Raw genomic sequence first — 26,330 nt, 5'->3', positions numbered from 1 at the left:
ATTCAGGTAGAGCTTCCATTACAGTATTTTAAATGTTCATTTGGGATCTTGCATCTACAGGAGACAAAACTTTCATCATTAAAATTAAACTTTTTGTTATCGGTATCGGTTAAAAACATACAAGTATCTTTTGATAATCTCTATAAAATACCTTTCAAAGGAAATGGAAGCTCTGAACCCCACCACTCTGCCTTGGGTTAGTTAGGAACAACAGTGGACAGATTCCCCATACCAGACTGTCAGACGGAAACACAGAAGGGTTGGTACAGTAACATAAAATGCTTTGCTTACTTTGGGGAACTCCAGAGAGGTTTATCTGAAACCCTATGGTGAAAAGAAAACATTTTTTTATTTAATTTTGCTTTTCTTTTCTTGTTTCCCTATTGTCTTAGAAGGTAGAAGGGTTGTTACTGAAAAGGACATAATAAAATGCCAAGAATCCCTGCAGTATTTATGTCATTTTTATTTTACTGCAGACATTTGCTGTAACATGCTTGCACACAATTTGTGAAATCAGAAATCTTAAACATTTAATGTAGTTCTCCAGAACCAATTATATATGAACACTACAATACTACTTTTCTACATATTTAATCAGTTCATAGGCATTTCCAAGACTAAAAGGGTCCATTTTCTGTTGTGGTAGAAAAGCCCTTAAAACATAAGCAGTAGGAACTGACAGCTGAATGATAAAAAAAATTTATGAAAAAAGAGCATATTGGAAAAAGAGGGGAGTTAAACAAATGTGCAACAAAGACATAAAAAATAAGTTCTACTTATTTTTCAGTTTCAATTATTCACATTGAAGGCTATAAATGGAGTTTTAAAGGTTTCTCTTGTTATTAATGCATATACTGTTTTTATAAGACCATTTTCACCAAAAATAAACCTTACAAGAAAGAAACCTGAAGCATCACCATTGCAAAACATTTAAAGGGTAACTTTGTGAAGGACTTATCAGCACAGTACTGTGTCTATGTATTCCTCCGCTTAACATCCTAACTAGTAGATGAGACCAGAAAATTCAGTAAGAGTGGAAAAATAAAATGTAAACAGAAACAAAGAAGAATGCGGAACACTACTTTAAAAAATTAAGAAAAAATACTAGAGATTAAAAATGTCAAGTCACCTTCAACAAAAGTATTCTGAAATAATCTAACACAGAGACATACGTAGTGAAAAATCAGTGAGTGCCCTACAATTATAATTTTTTAGGGAATAAACGGTACAATATCTCAAATTCCATTTCACTTCAGTCAACATGATGCACTACAAGTTCCAATATCGGTAAAATAATTTAGGAAACATTTTATTCCATGAGGGAAAAAAGGATCTACAGACTTTTCCTACTGAATTAGTTTCACCTGAATCCAATACACATCACACTAAACATTTTAATAGAATGCTAAAAATTGACAGACTGGAAGAAAATAAAAACATTTGTAGACAAAGTTTTACAAAATGGGCATACAGTAAATCATGGATTAATAAGTTTACTGTACTTTCCCCACTTTGAATAAAAACACTGTGCTCCTATATCATAAGTATACTATGACTTCAAAAGGGTATATGAACACTGTAGGAAACTGGAACATGTGACGTTTAGAAGCCACAAACATCTAAAGGCATTCAAATTCTATGCATGCTTGCACATTTTAAGACATTTAATCACAGATTTACAAAATGCAAACAATTTTAAAACCCTGAAGCATCTAAAATAATGCAGCACTTTACTCATTTTATTGAACTGAATTAACTCAGAAGCTTTCATTTTGATTTAGTATGCCTAAAATATCTGTGGCATTTTCAAAAACAGCACTTATTTAAGTGCAATGTTGGCCATTACCCGCGGTCTTTCCATTTTTCCAGAGAGCAATCTTGTTAAGGCCACACTGCAACCATATCCCCAGCATATTAATGCAATGTGCTTTTTTCAACCTTTGTTATTTTAATAGTTCAAAAGCTTGTAATTGTGTGTGTTGCTTCCATGACGAGAAGCATTTACCACAAAGACAAAGGTAACTTTCTCTGCAAACAGAACTACCTGCCGCTACCTCATTAGTTTTTATTTCAAAATCTTGTTTAGGTTTAAAATCTAAAAAATGCATTGTGTTAGCAGTAAAACCTGTTAAGACAACAGTGATTTTTCAAGGATTCAATCAAAGAAAAGAAACAATTGGTTACTAATTTCAAAGTAAACCAGTAAGCTGTTTTTAACCACATGATCGTCTATGAGAAAATAGACAACCTCTAAAGTACACCTCTAAAGTCACATCAAGTGGATGTTCTAAGGATGTGCTGAGTCTAGTAACCACAGTACAATTCACCCTTCAACAATGGTTACTTGTAATTCACATCTTAAATCAAACAATGACATTGTTATTAAATCAACACAGCCTGTGTTTGTGCATGTATTTCTATATAGCAGGAAGCAATATTATATTATCAAGAAACATATGATTGCTTTTTAAATAACTATGTGTCCAATATGATATTGATGTAAAATGTTGCCTCTTTTTTTGCTATGTTAAATACATAAGTTTATAACAGATGTCAAAAAAAGGTTAATACATTGACTTGGTTATAAACACCAGTTATATTCCATTCCGCTGGGTTAAAATCATTAAGAGAACAAAACACTCACATTGGATATGGGGGAAAAAAACCTGTATACCTGTGGTATGGGTCTTATTTCACACATGCTCTGTGCTTTATTCTGAATGTAATTTTCCACAGAATTAAAATGTCAGCACGTTTAAAAAATCCAGGTCTTAAAAAGCCACAGCACATTTTTTTTATAAAAATCAGAGAAAAGTACTAGAACAGACATTTTCAGTTAATCTTGGGGAAAAAAGGGAGTTAACATTACCATTAGAGAGTTGTATAAAATTCATATACAGTAACAAGCTTCATAGACAAATTTTGCTACTAGAAATGAATAGCTGAAAACAAGCAAGCAGTATTAATTTAAATATATTAAAAGTATAAAAATGTACCTTTCCACTTCAGAAATCTTGGCTTAACCTGTCTTTGTTCAACAAACTAAGACATTAATATTCAAGAAAAAGGCCCAGTTAAATGCAGTAGCCTGGAATTTGAATCTGTTGAGTGTCACAGACACCCAAGGCTAGCATAAGGAAAGGGACCTCTGACCCTTTCACAGAACTGTACACATACCAGTACAGTACAAGATTCACAAAAGTACATATGGCATGTATGGGTTCACAGGGTAAAAGCCTTACACTTCCAAAGACATCCAACAACATGACAGACACACTCTGTAGCCTTTTTAAAATGTCTCAGGGCATGATACCATTATACAGGCTACAAAATTACCAAACATCAAAACTCTTCATAGAAAAAGTAATAGAATGTGACAAATCACACTGACAGCTGTAAACGAGGAATGTGTAATGTCCATTTCAGGAACTTAGCAGAAATATTTTGCAATACATTTGTGTAAATTTATTCTTAATTAAGCATTAGATGTTTTATGAAGCACATTTTAACAAAGATCATGCAATATGTAAAACTGCACAGCTATGTGCTTTTCACAAACTTAAACATATAAATGTGATGAACCATGCAGACTAGAAAACAAGACAGCACTGTATGTACAAATATTAAAATACTGCATTTACAATGAAAACGTGATCAAGAATACAATGAGATACAGTATCTGAACTGTGATCCTTCAATAACTCAATACAAAATGTATATGCTTGTATATGTAAATAACCTAAATGCAAAATACACTACCTTTGTGCAAAAAAACTTACATTCAATTTCATAACTTAAATTTCACAATCCTTCTAAATATCCAGCACAACATCAATCATAAACATGGAATGTTTCAAGGCTATTTGAGTTTGCTTGGTCTTCCCATAACATTTAATAATTTTTTGCACGTATCTTTATATTTATAAGAAAAGACCCATTTATTTACTTTTTGGATCATATGTGGCAGTCTTTATTCACCAGTAATCCCACTACACAGCAGATCAAGTAGAGAAATAAGCTGATGCACCAGCAGAATGAAGATGGAACTTTAAGCAGAGCAAATTGTTTAAAATCTACTCCAGATTTACACAGGATACCAAGTTAACATTGAAAAAATGGATCTTTAATGACCAAGTAGTAAGGGCCTCAGCTTTGCTTAGTATACAGTATGTGAGAATTCAAATATCCACGTGGGCTAACTTCTTTAATACTTCTTTTACTTCTGTATATAATTGTCTCACTGGGTATCCCTGGGATGATGGAAAAAACAAGATTATTGAATTAGCCAGTCACTGCAATCAGTTGGATTAATTGGTATTTGTTCAACCAAATCACTTCTCTGAACCTCACAACAGCCATTGGGCAGCTGAAAATGTGCACAACTTTCTCTGAAACGAGGTACAGTAGAGACTATTCCTCCCACTGTGAACCCCAAAAGATGTGCAAGAGCTTCACTGACAAAACAGAAGCTCACAGAAGTTTGGAATGCCACTGGGGTTGGTGTTGCACTGGACAATGTGGATATGTTACACACAACTGTTTAGGAAATTCCAGTCACAGTTGGCTAAAGACAAACTACACAACCAGCACTGTCCGGAGTCTGGACTACAGGACTCAACCAGCACGGAAACAAGGAGCTTGACTACGAGCACAATTTGTTTTTTCCTGGTGTGAACAAGAGTTTGCAGGATTTTCAAAATAGTCTTTGCATGTTTTAATACCACACTAAATAATTACCAATACCAATTACTAAATAATGACATTGTCTACATAACAAAAGCATGGGAGCAGGTTAAGCAGTGTTACAGAGATTTTTAATGGCTTTCCATACAGGGAAACACTGTACCCAAAGCATGGACCAGAGGAAACTCTGGGAGCAGAAAATCTTAAAGGAACTGAAAGTTCTTCACAGTGTGCAATGCACTCAAACAGCACGAATACAATGTAGGGAAATGTAAGGACAATATAATTATGAAAAAGAAAGGTGCAGAATTATTTGATAAGATTAAAAAAGAAAATTATTAACTGAGCATGAAAACAAGCTAATGGAAGCAAGGACATGATTAATAAGAAAAGTTGCTAGCAAGGGCTCACCATTGTTCAGCATCAAGGTGGGTAGGTTAGGGATGGTGGGAGCAGCAGAAAAGGGGAGAAAGAAAGAAAGTTTTCATCAAAATAATTGTCTTCACAGTTTCTTTTTGATTCATCCATGGTAAGAAAAAAAACACAGGAACTCAATTTAGATTAACCCGGTGGAAACTGTGTATCATTACTTTGTCTGATCCATATTCTTGAGATAACACATACTCAAAATTGAATTCTCTTAAGGATTACCAAAACTATCTTTCTGATCCCCACCTTAGCAGAAACATCGCCAGTTTTCCAAGATGGAATGGATAAGGATAACCATGGTGCAGCAAAGATATAATAACAGACAATAAGGCAATAATAATAGTGTTATGGTTAATTCGTTCAGTCTTTTTAGATTTTTAGTTTCAACTTCTTCAAGCCGCTTACCAATACATTAAAGCAAACTCTGACTTAAAATGAAAACATTTAACTTATACTTTACTATTAAGGTCAAAATCTAACTCCAGTGGTATCTCGTATCCTGTTAATGCATAAGACTTACAGGATAGGGCTTCTGATACTTGGTTGATTTTCAAAATACTTATGAAACAAAGGGGGTGAGACTGGACAAAGGTTTCAAATGACAACTAAAAAACAATGAACATTGCAATAGCAGCTTGTTTAATCATGCAAAATATAATGCAAAACAAAATAAAAAGAAAAAAACAGAGGCAATTCCCCTTTCCAATTGACTTATTTTTGTAATTGGGTTTTAGGTATTAACTTCATATGCCACTTTATTCTCTGAAAGCAGCACAGATCAACTGTTAACTCTAAATCCTTCTGGCATAAACACAAAGGTATAACACAGACAAGTAGAAAGAAGCCAAACCTTTAAAGTTACATTGCTCTAATACTGAATAATCAAAGTAGAAGAAGAATAATAAACATTCTTATGAAATAAAATACAGTGGTTAATTCCAGTCAGCACACAAAGCACGTGAAAAGATATCAAAACTCCATTAATGGGAAGTACAACTAGATACATTTGTTTGAGTTTGAGCAACAAATAATTTTTAAAATGTTCCTCAATCACTGGATAGACATTTCTCAGAGCACTACATTCCAGCCAGAGAATTGTGCTAATGTCTCTTTTAAGACATTTTAAGCAGTCTTTCTTTTCTGGTGTTTTTGGGGTTAATGTACAGTTAAGCACTTTTTTTTCTGGGAGGAGAAATCAGGTTAACTTGGATTATACTTAGGTAAACAAAAAAAAACTTACAACAAGTTGCCATATTTATTAAGGATGGGAAATAACAGTGATGGCTTTGTAAACCTAAAGTAAAATTATGTAAATTAAAACAGTTAATTATTTTTTTATTTTACATCACCATTTTGGAGCAACTTAACACAAAATTATAAATGTATGTGCATATATCTTGTCTTCCTTAAAAATACATATACAGTGGGTATAGAAAGTCACCACCCCCTTTCAAAATATTCACCTTTTGTTGCCCTCAAGCCCAAAAAGAAGACAAATAAAATCAGACTTTTTCCAGTTTTATTTAAAAATTGTACCTTGCGACATCCAAGTGAAAAAAGAAAGCAAAATTTCTGAAAAAAAAATCTAAGTAAAAAAGTAGCATAACTGGATTGGATAACACCATTCTGACTTAATACTTGATGGAAGCACCTTTTGCTTGAATTACAAGTCTGTTTGGATACATCTCTACCAACTTCGCATACCTAGAGGGAGGAATATGTGCCCATTCCTCCTTACAGAATTGTTCAAGCTCAGTCAAACTGCGTGGTGACCATTGACGGACTGCCCTCTTCAAGTCATTCCAAAGATTTTCGATGGGATTTAGGTCAGGGCTATGGCTAGGCCACTCAAGGACATCACCTTCTTGTCCTTCAGCCACTGTACGGTTGTTTTAGTGGTGTGCTTTGGGTCCTTGCCATGTTGAAAGGTGAACCATCTTCCCATTTTCAACTTCCTGGCTGAGAGCTGCAGGTTTTCTTCAAGCATTTGCCTGTATTTTGCACCATCCATCTTCCCTTCTATCCTGACAAGTGCCCCAGTCCAGGCTGAAGAGAAACACCCCCATAAGAGGATGCTGTCACCACCTTGCTTTACTGTAGGAATGGTGTTCTTTGGATGGTAAGATGTATTGAGTTTTTGACAGATGTACCATTTTGGTCTCATCTGACCACAGCACCTTTTCCCACTTGGCCACAGAATCTTTAAGGTGCTCTGATGTGGCTTTTTTTTTGCCACCCTTCCATTGAGGCCATATTTGTGGAGCTCTTTTGATATCGTTGTCACATGCACACACTGACCAGTCTTTGCCATAAAGGCCTGTAGCTCGTTCAAACTTGCCACTGGCCTCTTGGTTAGTCATCTTGCTCGGTCATCCAGTTTGGAGGGAGAGCCTGATCTAGGCAAGGTCTGGGTGGTGCCATAAGCCTTCCACTTCTTAATGATGGTCTTTACTGTGCTTCATGGGATACTTAAAGCCTTTGAAATCTTTTTATACCCATTCTCCTGACTTGTGCCTTTCCACAACTTTATCTAGAAGATCTTTTGAGAGCACCTTTCCACCCAGAGTGGTTTATTTGCATTAAAATGCACTTCCAAGCTGCTTTTATTCTGAACTAGTGAAAATCGCCACAATGGATCATAGGTGGGAGCCAATTAGTTTGTTGTGTGATCTGTAAGGTGATTGGTTATACCTGAGCAAGTTTACAAATGCAACTGTAAGGGGGGTGTTCACTTATCCAAAGAAGGTATTTTACTGTTGTAATATTAATTAATTTTCTACTTTTTTTTTACTACAATCTTTTTACATGGTACAACCATGCAAATCCAAGTATCATAGCAAGTATCATACTGCACTGCATGTCAGGCCTGTGCCCTAACTTGCCAAAATAACAGTTCAGTGGAAATATATCACATCTTTCACAAAGGATGATGCTGATAATAATAAACTTTTTGATTTTATAAAGTACTTTTCATTCCAAAGAAAGCTAATGTGTATTACATATAGATAGTAACCAAGTGAAGTGCAACACCGCTTGTGACAGGCAGCAGTCATTCTGTGCAACAAGCCCCACATCACAGCGGATCAGAAGAAAAGGGACAAACTGTTTCAACAACTGAAATGAGAGGGAAACAGATTGTGTAATTTCTAAAGTGGAATTTAGGCAGGGCACTCAGGTTAACACCTCTACACTTTCACAAAATGCCATGGAATTTGTAATTACCAAGTAATTGAGTTGACATCTCATCCAAAGGATAGCACAACCTACAGCACTGGCTCCTCTGTTAATTTAATGGAGATTTGGTTGGAAAATTCAGATTCAGAGGTAAGAGAGCTACCTACTAGTCCACAAACACCACTTAGTACAGCAATACATTTTTTCTTTGAAGTTTTACTATTCCAGAATTGACCAGATTGGATTGTAGAATAACGGTAATAGCAATTTAAGGAAATTAAGGTTAGGAGTAATAATGTGTGCACATAAAAAACAAATATGCCATACAATTAAATATGTTAAAATTGTCATAACAGCGAATATAACTCCCCAGACTCAAAACACACTGTCCTAGCTTTAAATGCTAACATACATGTATTGTAGATAACAAATACTGGTTAAAGGGACTTTCGGTGTAACTGGTAGAAATCTACAATACAGAAACCCAGAAATGTTTTATGATTTAATATGTACAGTACTCCCAATACTTTCTTATTACAGGATATTTGCTTATCAGCAGTGTTTTTACAGAGCAAGTTATCATTATTTCAACATGTAGGTAATGGGATACTGAATATATTTTTTATATAAAGCTCTTAAGAAACACACCTGTCTGACTCCCTACAGAACTTAATGGTAGTTATCATGGCAAGTGATGTAAAACTGTAGAGCACACTAATCCAGTTTTCCCTCCCCTCTCGATTGGGAAGCGTTCCTTGCCTGCATCCAGACAAGTCAGACAACTAAGAATGAACAGGATGGAAAGCCATTGGCCTACTGATAACATGACTCATTTTCCCCAACACTCAAGAGTTCAGCTTTAGACAGGTGAGTCACATACAGTATGACCCCAATTTGTGCATAATATTCAATATTATTTTTGTATGATAAAAAATGTTACCCATTAGGGCCCTACTTCTAACCATGTGTTGCAGAAAAATGCTATTCAGCTGAGAATTATGAAGAAAAAAGCTATGTGGAATGCATAAGGCTGAAAAAAAATAATTCAAGCTTAGGTAATTCCCCAGATGTTCACAAAAGCTATTTCTTCAATATCTAACTTTATATTGCAAACGTACAATAGGAATTGATTTCATTGATGAAGTCAGAGAAATTCCTCAATTATGCAAAAGCTCCTCAGTGTCCTGTCACTTCATCACAGTTACTAATAAGGACATCAATAGGATAACCCAGTTGGATAACAACCTCAGATATCACATGTGAGCAGAAATAGCATTCCTTTAAGGTTAAAAATAATTTATTAAAACTCCATTAATAATCATCAGCTATGAATTGTAAAATGGCCAAACATATTCAGTACAGTTAGGAAGGACTATGACTATCTTTATATCATGTGTTCTAAACATTCTTCATGTAATCAAAGTATTATTCTTCCATTCAAAATACCGATCAATTAAAAGAAAAGAGCTTTGTCTAATTGGACAAACAAGATTGGGCATGTTCACCACAGGCTTTATCAAGGCGGAAAAGGCTAACGCTGCTATATGTCAGCTTATTATCAGCACTTTTGTGAGAAGAAAATTCAGAGGGCCAAATCGGCTCAATAGGCACGCAGAATTATGCACAAAGAAATTTTAAGGCTACCAAGATTGACAACTTAAGTGGATTAAAAGCAAGAACTTTGTGAAAAAAGACTACAGTCTGTCATACTTGAATGTATATGTCTAGTTTCACATCTAGTGACAAAAGATAATTAGCATTGTCAAAATTATTTCCACTTCAGTAATTATGCATTTTCTAACATTTTAGATGGAACTGGAGATAAAAAATTATAGTCACCAATTTCAGCACTACATGAATGCAGCAACAGACTGTGATGTTAAATCAGTGAAATATTATTTCCTGTCTTTAAACTCTGGCTCTTAACTACCACCACACATTGATTAATCATTGAGCAAATTAATATTTAAAGCCCATAAAAATGTTTAATCTCCCTTGTATGTCTATAAGTAGGTTTTAAATATTCAAGCATTCTAAAATATGCACTTATTTCACTTACAGTATGTGTGGTATTTTCATAGCTAGTTTTCAATGGTAGTTGAAGATTTTTAAATCACAATACAATAAAGGTTAAGGATTACAATCTATATCCTGTGTTCTAACCTCTATGATTACAATGTTTCTTGAAAATCAAATATGTAAAACACAGCTTACACATGATTAAGCTGTAAAAAAACAATTTTCTTTGTCCAATCAATTATTATACATGGTCATTTTTTTAGCCTTTACATTTTCAACCAGCTATCACTATGGATTTGCATTATGAGTACGATTTACACTGTAAACTACAGAAGTAATTATTCTTTTATTTCAAATGTATTTGATACTATGAAGAACATTAGATCAACATCGAACATAAATCTTAAGGCCAATTTTAAATGAAAAAAACAATTCTGTAATTTTCCTTTTTGTTTCTATATAAGGACTGTATCCCTAATGAAGGATTTTAAATATTACTCACAACCTCTGCTCAGAATTTCATCTTAAAGAGAATTAGTCATCACGGCTTTCAGGAAAATCATGAAGCAAGTATGTTGCAAGAGAAACACACTTACAGTAAATTACTCAGAAAAACAATTTGAAAACAAGGAAGATTGTGAGATAAATATACAAATCTTCCCCAGTAACTATACTTAAGAACATAAACAATGTATCTCAAAAAATTGATAAATTGTAAAAAAATAACATTATTCATTTTCTCTGAACAAACGATGAGGAACAGAACAGTATGGAGCACATTAAAATCATAAAACAAGGCACTGGAAAGATGTCTGGCAGCTTCAATTTTTTATATAATTCACCACATGGGGGAACAGTAGGGGCAAAAAATAAAACCATGCCAGGCAGAGGCCTATTATAAGGCATGATGGGAATTTAAATCCTGGATAATTTTCCACCATGACATTATACCAAAGGAGGCAGGAAAGTATCAGAATTCAGATGCATGCAGCTTACCTTGTGCACTCATTTATTAAGTGAACAGAGCAAATCTGCTTCTGTAAAAATGGCAAGGTACACCTATACTGGCAGATGACTATGCTAATGGCAACAATGACTGTCAGGATCTGATTTAATTATTTTGTTTTTCCCTACGATCAATTGTGTGTGTAGGTGATGTCATATAAAAGCAGTTCAGCTGGCAATACTATAAAGTTATGGAAATAAGGACCAAAGTCAGAACTTAGAAGTAGTTTGTATCTACTGTTCCTTTAAATAACACCCTCTATACAGTCAGGAGTGCTCTAGTAGCACACAACACTGTTATTTTCTGTCTACATTAATGTTTTATAAAGAAATTTCATTGTGTTACTCAATAGAAAAATATACATTTTATTACATTTTGTTCTATTTTTGTTGTCTGTTCCCATTATATCAAACAAAACCCCCCTTTCAACGCATCAGCATACATCAATGATCATGTAATTACTGTACGTTACTGGAATATGGCAAAGAAACAAATCTGAATTAAAGAAACAGGTATTGTTACAAAAAACAGGTATTGTTACAAAAACACTTCTAACTACAACAAATGCACAAAATTCTTAATAAAAATTACTTCATTGCAGCACAGCTTTTTTTTTTACTGTTATGAAGTTAATTAAATCCAAGACGAGTTTATGCTGCAATGAGAAATTCATGATGCTTTTTAACATTTGTCATTAACAGATTCAATCAAAAGAGGCTATCTACTATCAAATCTCAAGCTAGTAGCATTAACAAGGCCATCGATAGAATGAAAGCTAGCTAAATATGTGCAACACAATCTTTGCAGTAGATTGCTGATGTTATTATGTGGGAATTCTCTCCCACTCCTATCATACAACTTGCACAAATCATGCAATAAAGCCACACTTATACAAGGAGTGCAAGAATATATTTTTCCCTGCTAGAACATTGTCACACCAGGACTGCTGGGAGGGCGGCAAGTGAGATTCCAGGAATTGATCAATGTAGCGCCATGCGATCAGGTTGCCATTAATCACAAGTGGAGTTTTCTAGTGACTAGACACTCCTGGCCAGGCTATCACACTTGGAACTCCCCATCGATCTTGGCAAGGTGTCATGACTCATAGTCTTTAATGGACAGACTGAACTTGTCTATAATGCCTTGCCAGGTTAGAAACTGAACACCCCCAGTTGATGAGTGACAGTGAGCTGACTTAGTCCAGCTTCCAACACACGGACAGAACAAAGGAATTGTTCTCTAGATAGGAAGGGTATACTGATTTCTTTCTACGTTTGAACATGAAAAGAACGGTTAGAGGCTAGCTTTTTTTCCAGGGCTAATGAATCTATTGATCTCATTTTTTAATATATTTAATTGATTTGCCCAGCTGAGCTTTCACACTATTACAAAACGAGGCCTTCATTGTGTTAATAACAAGAAATAAAGTAGCTTACACAAAGCAACTGCAGAAATAACTAAGAAACAAATAAAGGTATAAAATAAGTATATAAGAAAGATTACAAATGAGAGGAGACTATTTGGCCCTCTTAGTACAGCTAATACTTAACTATCTGTAGATAGCAGTAGCTAGTAGCTAATTGATCCAAATGTCCTCCTTCTTTTAAAGGAAGCCAGGTTTATCAGCATCAAAAACATGGCTGCACAGCTCTAGTTCTAGACGTTATGTAAATAGGTCCCTCCTATTCTTAGTTTTAAATGTACTTCCCTGCTTGTTTTCTTACAAGATTTTAACAAGACATTCAACAGGTCAAATGGTCATATGACCTGATCCCAATAAACTCTCTGCCAAATAAGGTGATTAAGCAATTATTCAATAGTCAAAGTAAGGTATGTGCATCATGGTCAGTCATGACTATCAATTAATCAAACATGGTGAAAACAGATTTAATATTCAAATCTATATTGTGTTGGAAAAGAAAAAAAAATAAGAGTGACAAGTAAGAGCTTTTTTTCTGATGCCACTATATGGACTGTCACTTCAAAGTCAGATGTGTATACAGTATGCCTTATGATATGACGAGACTGAAGAAAATATACCGTATTTATGTACATGTGAAAGCTTAATCTAGTTTAATAGCACTGTCAATACTAATACAAGCTATTAATTAAAGCTGAGTAATAATAAAAACTTTAAAGCTTCATTCTACAGCTTTGCAGAAACTGTAGAATTTGTGTTTTGAACTATTGTGAAGTTAATTAAATCCAATATGGTTTTATTAAAATTCCCCATGAAAAGTACCTTAGCTAAAAGATCAAGCTGTTCCTTTCTTCACAATGTTCAAAAAGCCAACTTATAATGATAACATGTTAGCTACCACTTTGTGAGATATTTAAAAGAAAACATCAGAAAAAATGAAAAACAGATGAAGAAATCAGTATTTCAGGCCTGTCAGCTCGTCATGTAACAACATTACAAATAAGAGGATGTCATTCAGTAGTTTCCACCTGCTGTGTAGCTAGTAACTAATTGATACAAGGGCCGCACCATGGTGTATTTTGAAGAATAACACAGAATCAGCTTTGCTAATATGATGGGATAGCTTGTTACTAACACCTACAACTTCCAAAAACTCATTTTATTTAACTTAACTCCTTTAAGCCTAGTTATTTTTTTCAATGTATGTCCTCTACACCTGGACTGTATTTCCATCTGTGTTATCTGCAGTTCATCTACAGTAGGCTATCTTCCATGTGCTTGGACACCTAACCCATTCATGTGACTTTTAGCAGGATACAATTATGTAACTATGCCACACAGCTGCACAGCAATAATAAGGAACTGCTGCACTTTTAACAAGGCTTGTAATTCAGCAAACGCATGGCAATTGCAGGACTATGCTCAAACACAGAACAAGCTCAAACTGCATTCTTCAATTTGACTTCTTGCAGCTCGGCAAGCTTTGGCAATACTCCTAAGGGATTCCAATCAATTCAAACTTAGTAAATAGCCAAAATATCAAGCTATGAAACAACAACTTTTGCCAGCACCTTTTCCTTCAGTGCCATAAACTAAAAGTGAAAAACATCCTGCCAACCCCTGACCTAATGGACACACAAAATGGGAGTAATATATTAATGCTGCATGCGTTGCACAGAAATTTCTTTCACATAACAATATGGAAATTCAAGGTAAAAAGCATTCCAATGGACATAAATACTTTTTCAGCAACTACTCTTACTTGTATAGGAATTTCCTGCATATTTTACCCATGTGCTGACTGTGCAAATATTGGCATTTCAATCACATATAAGTCCTGCAGAATTTAATACTACACAATAAAAGTAGTTAATATTTACAGCACGAACTAACAAAGAATAGACTACTATTTCACTGGTATAAACAGATAAAAACAGTGGATACAGTACGTGTTCTTTTAAAAGCTTCAACATAAAATGCATTATTTCCTTAGTATTTAATACAAAAGGGCTTTTATCACAACAGAGATGCATTAGTAACATCCCCAAGCACTGCAGCCACATTGAGATATGTTGATTTTGTGTCTGACAGCACTGCACTTAAAAACACATTTTACTTCTGACTTCATAAAACGTTACTACAGTACATTCCTATAAAATAGATAATAGAGTACCTGTTTCATTCTGACATCTCCAGCACGTGTTGGTCTCTGCAAGGTTTAAATGAAACATTTTATTCTTGTATAATGCAACAATGTGTTATTAATCATGACTGTATTCATCTCGCCTACATGATTATCATGGCGCATTAGTTCATAAAATCTTCTGGCCATCGAATGTACACAAATGAAGGAAAATCTGCAACATTTTTTTCTACAGTGCCCATTTTTGTTAAATATTTTATTGTTGGAGATTTAAAGAAATTGCTACAGTAATCCACACAACGTTTGTACAGCTTCAGGGCTCGATTTTTTATATCATTTGCGGCGTAACATTAGTACTAAAACCATTATTAAACAACCTGTAGCAAGAATAAGCACTGCATAGTAGTCTTCAATAGCATAGGTATATGTGAACCAGGCTACTTACTGCACGTGAGGCCTTGAAATATCAAAAATAACACAACACAAGAAATGACAAAGCTCATTTAATTGAGCAGGTCACTGCAGCTTTCTAACGGTATCCCTGAATGTAACCTTTCACATTTGCAATGTAAAAAAATGGAACTGAATTTTAAAAGAAATGAAAAATATAATTTAAAAATCCGTATAAAACTAGACTATTTAGGCCTTTGGCCATAAAAATCATTCAGTGAAAACCGCCCCATAGAAATCCAGATCTGTAAAGTGATTTAACACGATGTCTAACACGTCTCGCTCTCGCAATCTTCTGGATTTTAGAAATGCCACGGAGAGGTAAATTAAAAGCTTCCTAAACATAGAGGCCTACAGACAGTGGCGATAAGGAAATGCAAACTGCATCGCTACGGTGCAGCAGTACTAGAGTACACAGTGAGACTTTCACCAATCATGTTCTCCAATTATTCTGATAAAATAAAAACGTTTACGGACTTTTTGTTTTCTGGCGCTTACCCTGCATGCTGCTCACTGTTGTTATGTGTTGAGACTGGGACTGGTGCTGATGTGATGTAGATGTAGATCCTGCGTTATTGCTGTTGTTGCTGGAAGAGGTTGTTGAGTTGGTGCTGGGGCTGGGAGTCGCCATTGTTGTGTTTGATTCCAGCAGCAGCACTGAGGCTGCAATGCAGTGAGTGGCTTCACCCTTCACAGGCAGGGACACCTAGCTACAGAACTCAATATAGCACTACACCGCTTCAGTCTAAAACCATTCAAAGTCTCGCAGGACACCTAGCTACGAAACTCAACATAGCAGAATACAATTTATATAATAAACTACTATTCAGTTTTGAACCATTGAGCAATCACGAGACAACTAGCTTGAGAAACCAGCACTACACAATTCAGTACTCAGTTGGTTGAAGTACTGTATGTGACCAGCCCGTCAATTTCCGCCCACGTAGTCTGACAGCGCCTCAAAATCCACAATAAAGCAATAAAGTCTGATAAAGTCAGAGTATTTCCCATTCCACAGTAATCGCCAGACCACTGCTAGTGCTATAAATGAAAGCCCTGAATTAAAAGGAGCCAAGACACACTAGGCATAAAATTTGCGGTGCGAGTTGTAGTTAGTCCCACTTTATAAATAGTAAAGCTGTTGTTCAATCTAAGTTACATATTTTCAAATTATGCAAGGATTTGGCTATACTCTCCTCCCCCACCCAAAAATGTCAGTACTGCAACCTAATATGATTTTAGTGCTGAATGTAGAATAATTACTTGGAGATTTTCGTATACAACAAAAAATGACATACTACCTTTATGCCCTTACGTTTAACATACATCAAAGCAGCTACAGTATAATAGCTGCAATATAAGACAAAAGAACTGGGCTATAAATAGTAGGAGTGTGTATGGAGGGGGTTCCCTGTAGTTGTTTATTCCTTTTGGGGATTTGGGGATTTTAGGTTGTGTCAGAGTGGGATTACAGGATGACAATTCAGACTGAACAGGCAAGTGTGTGAATGTGGAGTGTGACTTACAGTAGGACCTGCAGTGCTAAGTAGTGGTTAGTATCTGTGAGTTACAGCAGCTGTAAGAACTTCATTTATTTTCAACATGTCCACATTATCATTATTGAACTGTAGTTTGACCTTCTGTCTCGGGAGGTCCTGAAGCAGAAGGGAATTGGAGACTAGGAGACAGGAGAGATAGGAACACAAATGCCATGTTGTAAAAAGGAGTACTCTCCAGGTCATTGTAAATACAAATTTGTTCTCTAAATACTATGAAGTATTGATGAGCAGTGGAGTAGTGTGTGTAGTGGAGAATATGTGTACCTTTCTTAGGGCGGTGCAGTGGCTCTGTGGTTAAGGATCTGCGCCTGTGGCTAGAAGGTTGCTGGTTTGTATCCTTCAGCCTGCAGAAGAATCCTACCCCATTGGGCCTCTAAGCAAGGCCCTTAACCGCAACTGCTCCAGGGTCACCATATAAATGGCTGACCCTGCACTCTGACCCCAAGCTTCTTTCCCTGTCTGTGTGTCTCATGGAGAGCAAGTTGGGGTATGTGAAAAGACAAATTCCTAATACAAGAAATTGTATATGGCCAATATATGATCTTATATTTCTAACTGCGGCATTATTGGCTAGAAAAGCCTTTATAGAAGTGTACTGTAGTATGTCTACATATCCATAAATAGCGTACCAAGAGGCCATATTGCCTAGGTAAAGATGTGTATATGTAAATATATATTAATAATGCCTCTATCCCTATATGTCTATGGCGTGATGTTTTGACTCTTATATGCCTCTTCTGAATGCCCATGACTGTGTTCAGTAGGTGTGGTTGCTTTCAACCGTCAGTGTGAGATTCCCCACACTGTCACATCACCACAGTCCTTGGGGGTATAATAAGGGCCCCTTTTAGAGAGAGAGAGAGAGTCAATGCAGTTAGTGGCAGTCTGTGGGGCGTGTGTTGGTGCAGTCAATTGCCTGAGCTGCCTCTTTCAGAGAAATAAAAAGCACACCACCCTTTTGGAGCTGCAGTCTGGGTCAGAAGATATCCTTTATCTTCAGGGCTTGCATAGATGCTGAGCAGTGTTACAATAATGTTAGTGGTGTCAGAGTGGGATTACAGGATGGCAATTCAGACTGAACAGGCAAGTCAGTAGAAGGGCAATAAAAGCGAAGCACAGGACCACTAGAGTCTTCCAGGAGCCAGCTGACAGTAAACAGACTCCCAATACAGCAGGAAGATCTAACTGGGGAGCAAAGAAAGACTCCAGGCAGCAGAAAATTCATACAGAGATGAAAGGCACTGGACAGGCCCCTCGACCCTGCTGGAGTGGAGGAGAGGTAGAGGAAGAACTCCTGCATCACCTCCAGACCTCCTTGCGGCATGGGAATAGATCAGGAAGGTGGAAGACTGGTTGCAACAGTCAGCTTTGTGAATGGCTGAGTGGACCTGTGGAGGCACAGTTCACTTTTATGATGGCAGTGAGCAAGACCAGGCTCATTGTCTAGATCACTGAGGCTTTATGCCTTGCAGGGTAACATGGTAGTATGGCAGGTGCATGACCAACTAGTTAACCGGAGAACAGTTACAATAACAGCAATACAACAGCATTTTAATATACTTTATTTATTGTTCCTCTAAAGACATATGTTCAGATCTTTTCTTCTTTACCTCGATAAATACGCATTTATTTAAATGTTTGTTAACAGTGGATAACAACAGTTTACTACAGTATTCTTACAAGATCTACCACAATTTTAAACCTTGTGCTTTCGCTTAATGCACAATGCACAATGTACAATACTATTAATTTGTGCTCTGTAGCTACGCTAATGGAACTATAATTCCCAAACTGCATTGCAAATGTCCATGTGATCTGACTCAAACTCAATAATGGCAGTTTCTTTCATCTGGGCAAAGTACTGACAAAAAAATAAAATGAGCAAGAAACACGAATTAACAAAAAACGGAAAAACAAAATGCGGGTCTTCGGAGTGTTTTCAAGTATTATGGAGAAGCTGCAATTTGTGTATGTTTTTTTTCTTTGCTTTAGCGGCATATGTGCAGGCAAGTACCGTACTAAAGACAAATTTGACTTGTTTTGGAAATTGAAGTGCAGTTGTTTTTATATATTTGTTTAAACTCTTTAATATCTTTATAGGTGTGTGTATGCTGTTTATATTAATAAATAGTACTGAGGCTGGTTACGTTTTGGTGACAAAAACTGTGATAGTTTATAAAATTGTTGTATAATTTAGAAGTCATAAGCACATATATTTCAACACTGTCATACTTAAGTAATTCGATGTAATCGTTCTCAAACACTGAATGCATTTTATGTATTTTGAGTTTTATGCGGTATGGATAACTCAACATCCACAAATGTATTGTTTCTCTGATGACATAAACGTTTTTTTGTTTTAAAAAACACCTTTAAAACTATTTTTTATCATTGTTGCTCTTTCAAACTAGACAGAAAAAAATCAATTTAATTATTTTTGATTATTCTAGATCAATGACCCCGATGCTGGCATATGGATGGTGAGTCCTAAACAGTACACCGTAGTACGAAGTATAAAACTGAATTCTTCACTTCAGAGAAAGCATACGAACTCTACCAGTGCGTATCTTCAAATGCATCTTAAAGGGCCTCTAAAGAACATCGAGCGACACCTGCTGGCTGTATTTGGAAAATCTTACTGTTTTTATTTCCTGACTTCCAAGATTATAAATGCGTTTGTATTTACAGGTTGCATATTCAATCCCAGCTTCTTTGTGTTTTCTGATAAGCCTTAAGCCTCCAATTACAGGTATGACTCTGTCCTGATATCTGTTTTTATGTCATGAAAGCTGATCCAGTCCCTCCTATGCTATGTAGCTCAGTAACTGCAAAATCAAGATGAATGTGTTGTTTTTCAGAGGTATTAATCTGGAGGAGACTATCTGATCTTCATATGCTTATTTGTGCTGCTGTAGCTGCCATGTTGGGATGGTCCTTGTATAAAAGTAAAGCTGAAAATATCTTCCAGAAAGAAGAAGGAAGGTAATTGTCACTTTTCTATCCAAAGGTAAACTCTGGCATAGGTTTGAACAATTAATATTAAAGACTGATTTTATAATTGATTCCTTATATTGATTATATATTATATTGATTCCAGTATAGTTATATTGATGTAATCACCCTTTACTTTTATTTTTGGAAGTATTGTTACACTTCACTTGGTTTTAATCTCTCTCACCTTAATTGATCACTCTATTATTTTTTTGCTGTTCTCTTAGAGAGTTCTCTGGATTAGTATTAATCGTGGTGTGGCTGATCCTGTGTCGTCATTCAGGAAGGTGAGGTGTTCCTCTTGTTTTATCCATTGGTGAGAAATGTGATTAAAATATACAATGTTTACACTCTAATAGATATTCTAATGCGGTTTCTTCATTTTACAGTTCATTTTATCTAAAGGCACTGTAATGCATCTAAATCTATTTCTTTAACCGAAGGTTAAAAACTTTTTTACTTTACTATCCTATATTAAAATAGCTATTAAAAGGAATTCAAAACAATCAAAAGTTGTTTCTTTATCCATATTTTCTTTATAAAAACAGAGGCAAGAATCATAGAAAAAGTAGATTTTTACTTATATTGTATACTTTTATATTTAAGTAGGTAGCTGTGTCAGCATGTGTAGGCTAAAGGTTTATTCCATGCAGAAAAGAGAAGAAACCCAAGGCTATACAGCCGAAACATTATGTTTCTTTTCTTCTCTTTTCAGCAACGAAAATGGGAGATATCGTACATATCGTACTTCCTTTCTACAATGTCAAATTATAGTTTAGTGATGAGATGCGTAATGATTTGGGCTTCCTTCTAATGACACTGAAGTCAAAATGAAATTGCAGAAGTTTTAGATTGACTTTTTCGATTGACTGTTTTTACAATGTACAACATTGGGTAATGTTTTCATCCAGCCCAATATAAGTCATTTTAAAATAGGTTCAGCATATCCAGTTATTTGTTTTCTATTTCAGGAATTCAGTTGGAGCCTTAAGAGTTTCCACTGCTGTGGGAATCACAGCTTTCCCTTTGGTGACATGGCTGTACTACTACATCAACAAGGAGCTGAGGTCCTCCTGGCCCTCACATTGTAAAACCGCACTGTAAATTACAAGAAAGAATATTAAGATAAACCTGTGTTTATAATACCACAATGTTCCAATGTTTACAATTACTGAATATGTTTGTAAATAACCTGACATATACACAGTAAGTCCAATGTGCATTTTTGCATCAAAAGTTAAAAAGAGAATACAAACGTGATACCTGTTTGATTGTAGAATACATACATGAAGTATATTTTGTGTCACTGCATTACACAGTTAGGTTTATCCTTAACGTATTTAGAATTTTTCTCTACAAAAAGCTTTTGGACTTTGTGAAGTCAAGAAATTTGAACTGAAGAAATCTTTGGGGATTCCTTATATGATGAACTAAAAGAACAGCACTAATTCAGTATCAAAGTTGCCAACAGCATCTTTGTAGAAATACTTTTGACCTAAAATATAGCATTTAATAAAATCTCAATTTTACCAGACCTTTTAGACCTTAATTGTATTTCTTGAATAGTAATTTATTTTAAAACCATATTGCTCAAAACATGGCTAATGTTGGACATATACTGGCAACTAACACCTAAAATAGCTGGAAGACCTTCTGGAACTTAACCACATAGTATATATAACACTGTTGGGGTATTTTGGTTATCTGAAGTTATAGCAAATGACACATTTTCCAAGGGTGACTTGAGACAAATAACATGCCTTAAGTATGCATGCACTATCATTTAATAACACAAGCTACAGAAGAAAAACAAACATGACATGAATTTTGTTTTCCCAAGTTACTTGTCTTGATTTGCTAAACTGCTGGGAATCATCTTATCAAAATTAACAAGAACTTATTTTTCAGACAAAGACATATTAAAAATAATGAAAATATGACTATATGCTTATTCTTACATTTAAAAGTGACTGCATTTAGAAATTTACTATTTACAGGCTATGTATAATTCCCACTCAGCTGGGTTTCTTAAGGATCAGAGTTTCAGACCCCTGATCTAGGCCTACCAGTTTAAAATCAGAAATAAGTAAATGCCAAGACCAGAAAGGTGGCATTACATAAGTTTAGGTTAACCATGAACAGACACTTATTTTTTTTAATCAAGCAAACATTAAAAGTGTTTCTGAAAGAGATTAAAGTGATTATACAAATTTGAACAACAACAATAATAGCAGTTTTGTTTTGTGAAGTTAAAAGCTTTTTATGACTTCTTCAGGTTCCAAAAAAACATGTAAACCAACATCGTGGATTTAGCAGTATTCATAAAATACTGCATTATTTCATAAATAAATCATTAATTCATAAAAAGCACACTGATAGCCAAACCAACCATGTAGTTTCCAGCCTAGCAATCAGCCCCATAGAATTGTCCCTTTTTCTGTAAGACATTCTGATCTATTGTCAGTAACAATCATTTGCTAAAATCTGTTTTGTCTGTAATAAAATAGATAAGGAAATAGATTATATGTTCTCATATTATTCACTTTAAACCTTTATTTTCCACTTAACCACTTTACAGGAACATGAACACAATTCCACAGTATTTAGAGGAAAATTAAAGTATAATAAATTAAATAAAATACTCTTTTTCTATCTCCACTATAAATAGAAAATATAAAACATCTGCATCCTAATGAAATAATAATGTAAACTCTGTGATAGTCTGCAGGGCATTAGCAATTGTGTTTATTTTCGATTCGATAGAAACCTTTATTCACCACAAGAGGCCACTAAGAAGCACGGTAGAGGCTTTCCTAAACTACACTAAAAAATTTGGTTGACAGATTGTAGTTGATAACCTTCCCATAATAAAAACGATGAAAGAGGACTAGATTTCATTATTCCCATGTAGGAATATGTATAACTAGTTGACAACATAGCAGTTTAATCTATTCTTTTTGTATACAGCATTTTTCATTTTCCTGAAACTTAATCAATTCATTCACAAAGTGATTTGTACCCTGCAGGCAAAGACAATGAGTTGCTTGAGATCATGTTGTACTGTACTGCAGATCAAGGAGTCCTTGTTTCAATCCTACATTGTCTTTCCTCTTCATTATGCTCATTAGTCAGCTGTTCCCTTTTTCATTGCAAATGAATCTTCTTTTTCAGAATAGCAGCATCTGAATTATGACTTAACAGCAGAAGATAGAAAACATGATGCTTTATGAGTGAACTGCAGTCATGGGTACATAAGAACTCTGTTTAAAACCCTCCCATTCCCCTTTAAAATCATTCTGTCTTCATATACGTACACTGTGCCAAACGCATCACTGTCTGGTGGTGTTTCAATCACCCCTTCAAAAGTAAGATGGTGCACTCCAGATTCATCTAGGAAGTAGCCACCATCATGGTCATGCCCAGCCATGAAGCACACGACACTTTTGTGAGAATGCAAGATGGAAAGAACTTCCTCATAGTTCCATGCCAGACAGATGGGGTCGGTAGCCCCTGGATGTATCGGTAGATGACCTGTATGTAAAAACAAAAGTGTAATTGAATTTTGGATTGCAAGAAACATTTCTGAACATTAGAAACCTCAGTCCAGAAGACAAAATTATCCAGCAGAGACAGCATCTGACTGTGCACCACTTTAATTTGCTTCACACTAAAGCATGCAGGTTGATAGTTAAACTTACTAATGACTGTAACTTTTTCCATGTTGTTGTCTGAGAAGGCGAGAACTTTATCAAGCCATTCAAGCTGGGCTTTACTAAATCCTCCATTGAACTGAACAAACCGTGCTTCCATTCCTGCATACCCTACGGCAAGAGAAAATAACAATATGAGGACAAATACATACTGTACTTCAGTAAAAACAAACATGTATTACTTATTTTACTGTTTCTAACAATTCATTGGCCTACCTTGAAACTACAATACTTATGCAGGACGATAAAATAATATGTATGGAACCATTCCTTTTCTCATCTTGTGGCATATTGATATTTTTTTCTTTACTCAACACCTGACCTACTGTAAGTGAAAGTCAATTCAACCTTTTCTCCTTTATATAAAAAGTTCTTCAGATATCCTTTATTTTGCTCCGTACTGTTCTTTTGCTCCTACAATCCTGTCATTTACCCTTTTTATTTATTTTAGCTTCCGTGGCAATATTCTTCACCTCCAGCTTTACCATCTTTTCCATCTCTCCTGATAGCCTCATATCCACTAATATTCTAATCATCAACTCCTCTGCGAGGTATGTTTCAGTGCTTCCAATTACATTCTAATTAATGCAATAGGTTCTATTTGTTGCATTTTCAATGTAAAACTCCTCACATTTAAGTATACATCCAAAAACACTGACTTAAAACAGTAATGTAAGGGAAGTGAACTCGATTACCTGGTGGATGGTTGAGATTTTCATTTTTGTTGTGTTCTTGTATTATCTGAAGTGACTGGCAATACTTTTGACTTGGTTCTTTTCTTCCCAGAAGACTTAGATCATAGGCATCAAGCAGCACAAATCGGAAATTCGGAGCAGGGCTGAAGTGGTACGAATAACTTAGCTCCGTACTGTTTTCCACAATTTGTTTATTCGATGCATCTTCCAAGGTTTTGCTGTTCAACACAGAGTTCATTAGATCATCTCTGCTGAAGTTATAAAACTCATGGTTGCCCCATATGTGATGAATTTCAATATTGCATTGCTGAAGCTCATTTATGACCGTCTGAAGAGCCTTTTCTGATGCATCATGCTGTTTGTTGAACCCATCAATGATGTCCCCAAGCTGGAGAATAAAGCTAGGCTGGACAGCTTCTGACTTCCACTTTTGATTGGCTCTACGCAGTAAGGTGAGGCTGTTCCTGTAATACCGTTTCCTAGTGTGAAGAAAGTTGAAGCCATCTCCAATATCAGCATATTGGATATCTGCAATCACTCCAAAAGTAAACAAGGGTTGTTTGCCGTCATCCATTTTTGTGCTTATGTTGTTTGGTAATCTACCACTTGTTGTCCACAGTCTATAAAAATAAAAGAAATCCCCATGTTTGGTGCCTTTAGAGAGCATATAATTGGTACATCATACATTACTCAGATATAATATGCAATATTATAAAATTATTGATATATTATTTATATAACATTATTTTTATATATTATTATATATTATAAAAAGTATCTCCTGATAAATAAGGCATTAGTCATGAAATGCCTACCTGAATAGTGTGACCCTAATCACCATAGGGTAGATACAAAACAATGAATCATGCAAATCAAAGAATAACATTTTTCGTCGTTAAAATGTCTTTTGTACGAGCTAGTCGTCCCTCGCCCGTTTAAAATACTGTACAGTATATTGCGTTGACGTAACAATACCTAGTTTATAAATTTGTCCCTGTGCATGGCCAAATCTTTGTTCTCTTTGTAGCAAAGCATGGGCCTCTCCTTAATTCATTTCACTATGCGTATATAAAATGTTTAATTTCTATCACAAGTATTATTCACTCGAATTGAAATGTGCTGCAGAACAGATTTTTAAATGAGAGAATATACAGGAAATATTATCCGATTAAGAACAGGGTCTTACTTTGAAGCTTAGAGTTTTAATTTCCTGCTTGTTAAAATGGAAAAGTTTGACAGAAGATCGTCGAACATCACAGCAGCATTTAAGGTGGAACGAAAAACGCGAATAAGAAGCCAACTTTAGCCTCGTAAATTCCACTTCCCTACTTCTATTATTATTTCACAGCTATGATCGCTTAAAGCGTTCAGTATGTTTGAAGGCAGCTGTGAGGTTGGAAAATAAACACCTAAACAGGAGAAAACTTGGTTATGTATACTATATTTTGTTACCACTAGGAAATTTTGGTATCAAACCTATATCTAATTTACATTGCTGACGCATTTCTTTTAAAATACTGTATTTCCTAATACTGGCGAGTATGATCTTTATAAACTAGCTAAAAGGCCACTTAAAAAACAGGTCCATGGCACAACCCTTGTTACTAACATTGTTAGTTAGCCTGTATATTTTTAACTGCACAGGTATTTTCACCCTGTCAGATCACATACAATACGATCATGATTCAGCTTATATTTTATAACTTTTCTAGACTTACCTGAAAAATCGGCCTTCGTTTACGGATCTATTACGAAATTGCCATTTAAATTTAAACATTAATTTACAGTGAATTTATTGTTTTGTTTTCCCCCTAAACAGCATTTAAATTACAACATCACATTCAGGATGACGCGACTTCCTTTAAGAGAGCTTATCTCTAAGGTTTCTTTTCTTTTTAGGTACACTATACATTTTCATGTTCTCCTCTAATCTACCTCTATTGATGCTTCCGAAAATTACACAATAATAATTACAATATTTTAATTTGTGTAATAAAAAAAAGACACCGTGAAGAAACGGGGCGGAACGATTTATTAAGTAGTTTGTTTTT

General features: G+C 35.2%; 3 protein-coding genes across 8 annotated transcripts in view; 1 reads left to right on the top strand and 2 right to left on the bottom strand.

Annotated features, from left to right (window-relative positions):
* Positions 1 to 16,046, bottom strand: part of LOC148824055 (dual specificity mitogen-activated protein kinase kinase 4) — a 40,370-nt gene extending 24,324 nt beyond the window's left edge. For 2 of the 6 annotated variants that reach the window (XM_088926578.1, XM_088926580.1), the window contains exons 1-2: positions 15,823 to 16,046; positions 14,905 to 14,940 (exon numbers count right to left, since the gene is read on the bottom strand). In XM_088926578.1, the coding sequence (XP_088782704.1) occupies positions 14,905 to 14,940; positions 15,823 to 15,955 (169 nt within the window). In that variant the 5' untranslated portion in view covers positions 15,956 to 16,046. Of the gene's footprint in view, positions 1 to 291; positions 325 to 14,904; positions 14,941 to 15,801 lie in introns of all 6 variants that reach the window. The other 4 variants (XM_088926576.1, XM_088926581.1, XM_088926577.1 and 1 more) reach the window with 4 other exon arrangements.
* Positions 16,047 to 18,681: 2,635 nt separating this feature from the next.
* Positions 18,682 to 21,403, top strand: tmem220 (transmembrane protein 220). Its single transcript, XM_088927061.1, has 6 exons — positions 18,682 to 18,889; positions 19,334 to 19,363; positions 19,572 to 19,632; positions 19,742 to 19,865; positions 20,102 to 20,161; positions 20,846 to 21,403. The coding sequence occupies exons 1-6, from the start codon at positions 18,761 to 18,763 to the stop codon at positions 20,976 to 20,978; spliced, it is 537 nt and encodes a 178-aa protein (XP_088783187.1). The 5' UTR covers positions 18,682 to 18,760; the 3' UTR covers positions 20,979 to 21,403.
* A 1,012-nt stretch (positions 21,404 to 22,415) lies between these two features.
* On the bottom strand, positions 22,416 to 26,312 carry adprm (ADP-ribose/CDP-alcohol diphosphatase, manganese dependent). The gene is made up of 4 exons (XM_088927058.1): positions 25,998 to 26,312; positions 24,280 to 24,899; positions 23,573 to 23,695; positions 22,416 to 23,405 (listed from the first exon to the last, which is right to left on the bottom strand). Exons 1-4 carry the CDS (start codon positions 26,054 to 26,056, stop codon positions 23,116 to 23,118), a joined length of 1,092 nt encoding a protein of 363 aa, XP_088783184.1. The 5' UTR covers positions 26,057 to 26,312; the 3' UTR covers positions 22,416 to 23,115.
* Positions 26,313 to 26,330: the final 18 nt, after the last annotated feature.

This window comes from Atractosteus spatula, chromosome 11 (genome assembly GCF_055471065.1).
Source record: "Atractosteus spatula isolate fAtrSpa1 chromosome 11, fAtrSpa1.hap1, whole genome shotgun sequence".
NCBI classification, from domain to species: domain Eukaryota; kingdom Metazoa; phylum Chordata; class Actinopteri; order Semionotiformes; family Lepisosteidae; genus Atractosteus; species Atractosteus spatula.
The sequence above is the reverse complement of the archived record's forward strand: the minus strand, read 5'-3'. Positions and strand labels throughout refer to the sequence as shown.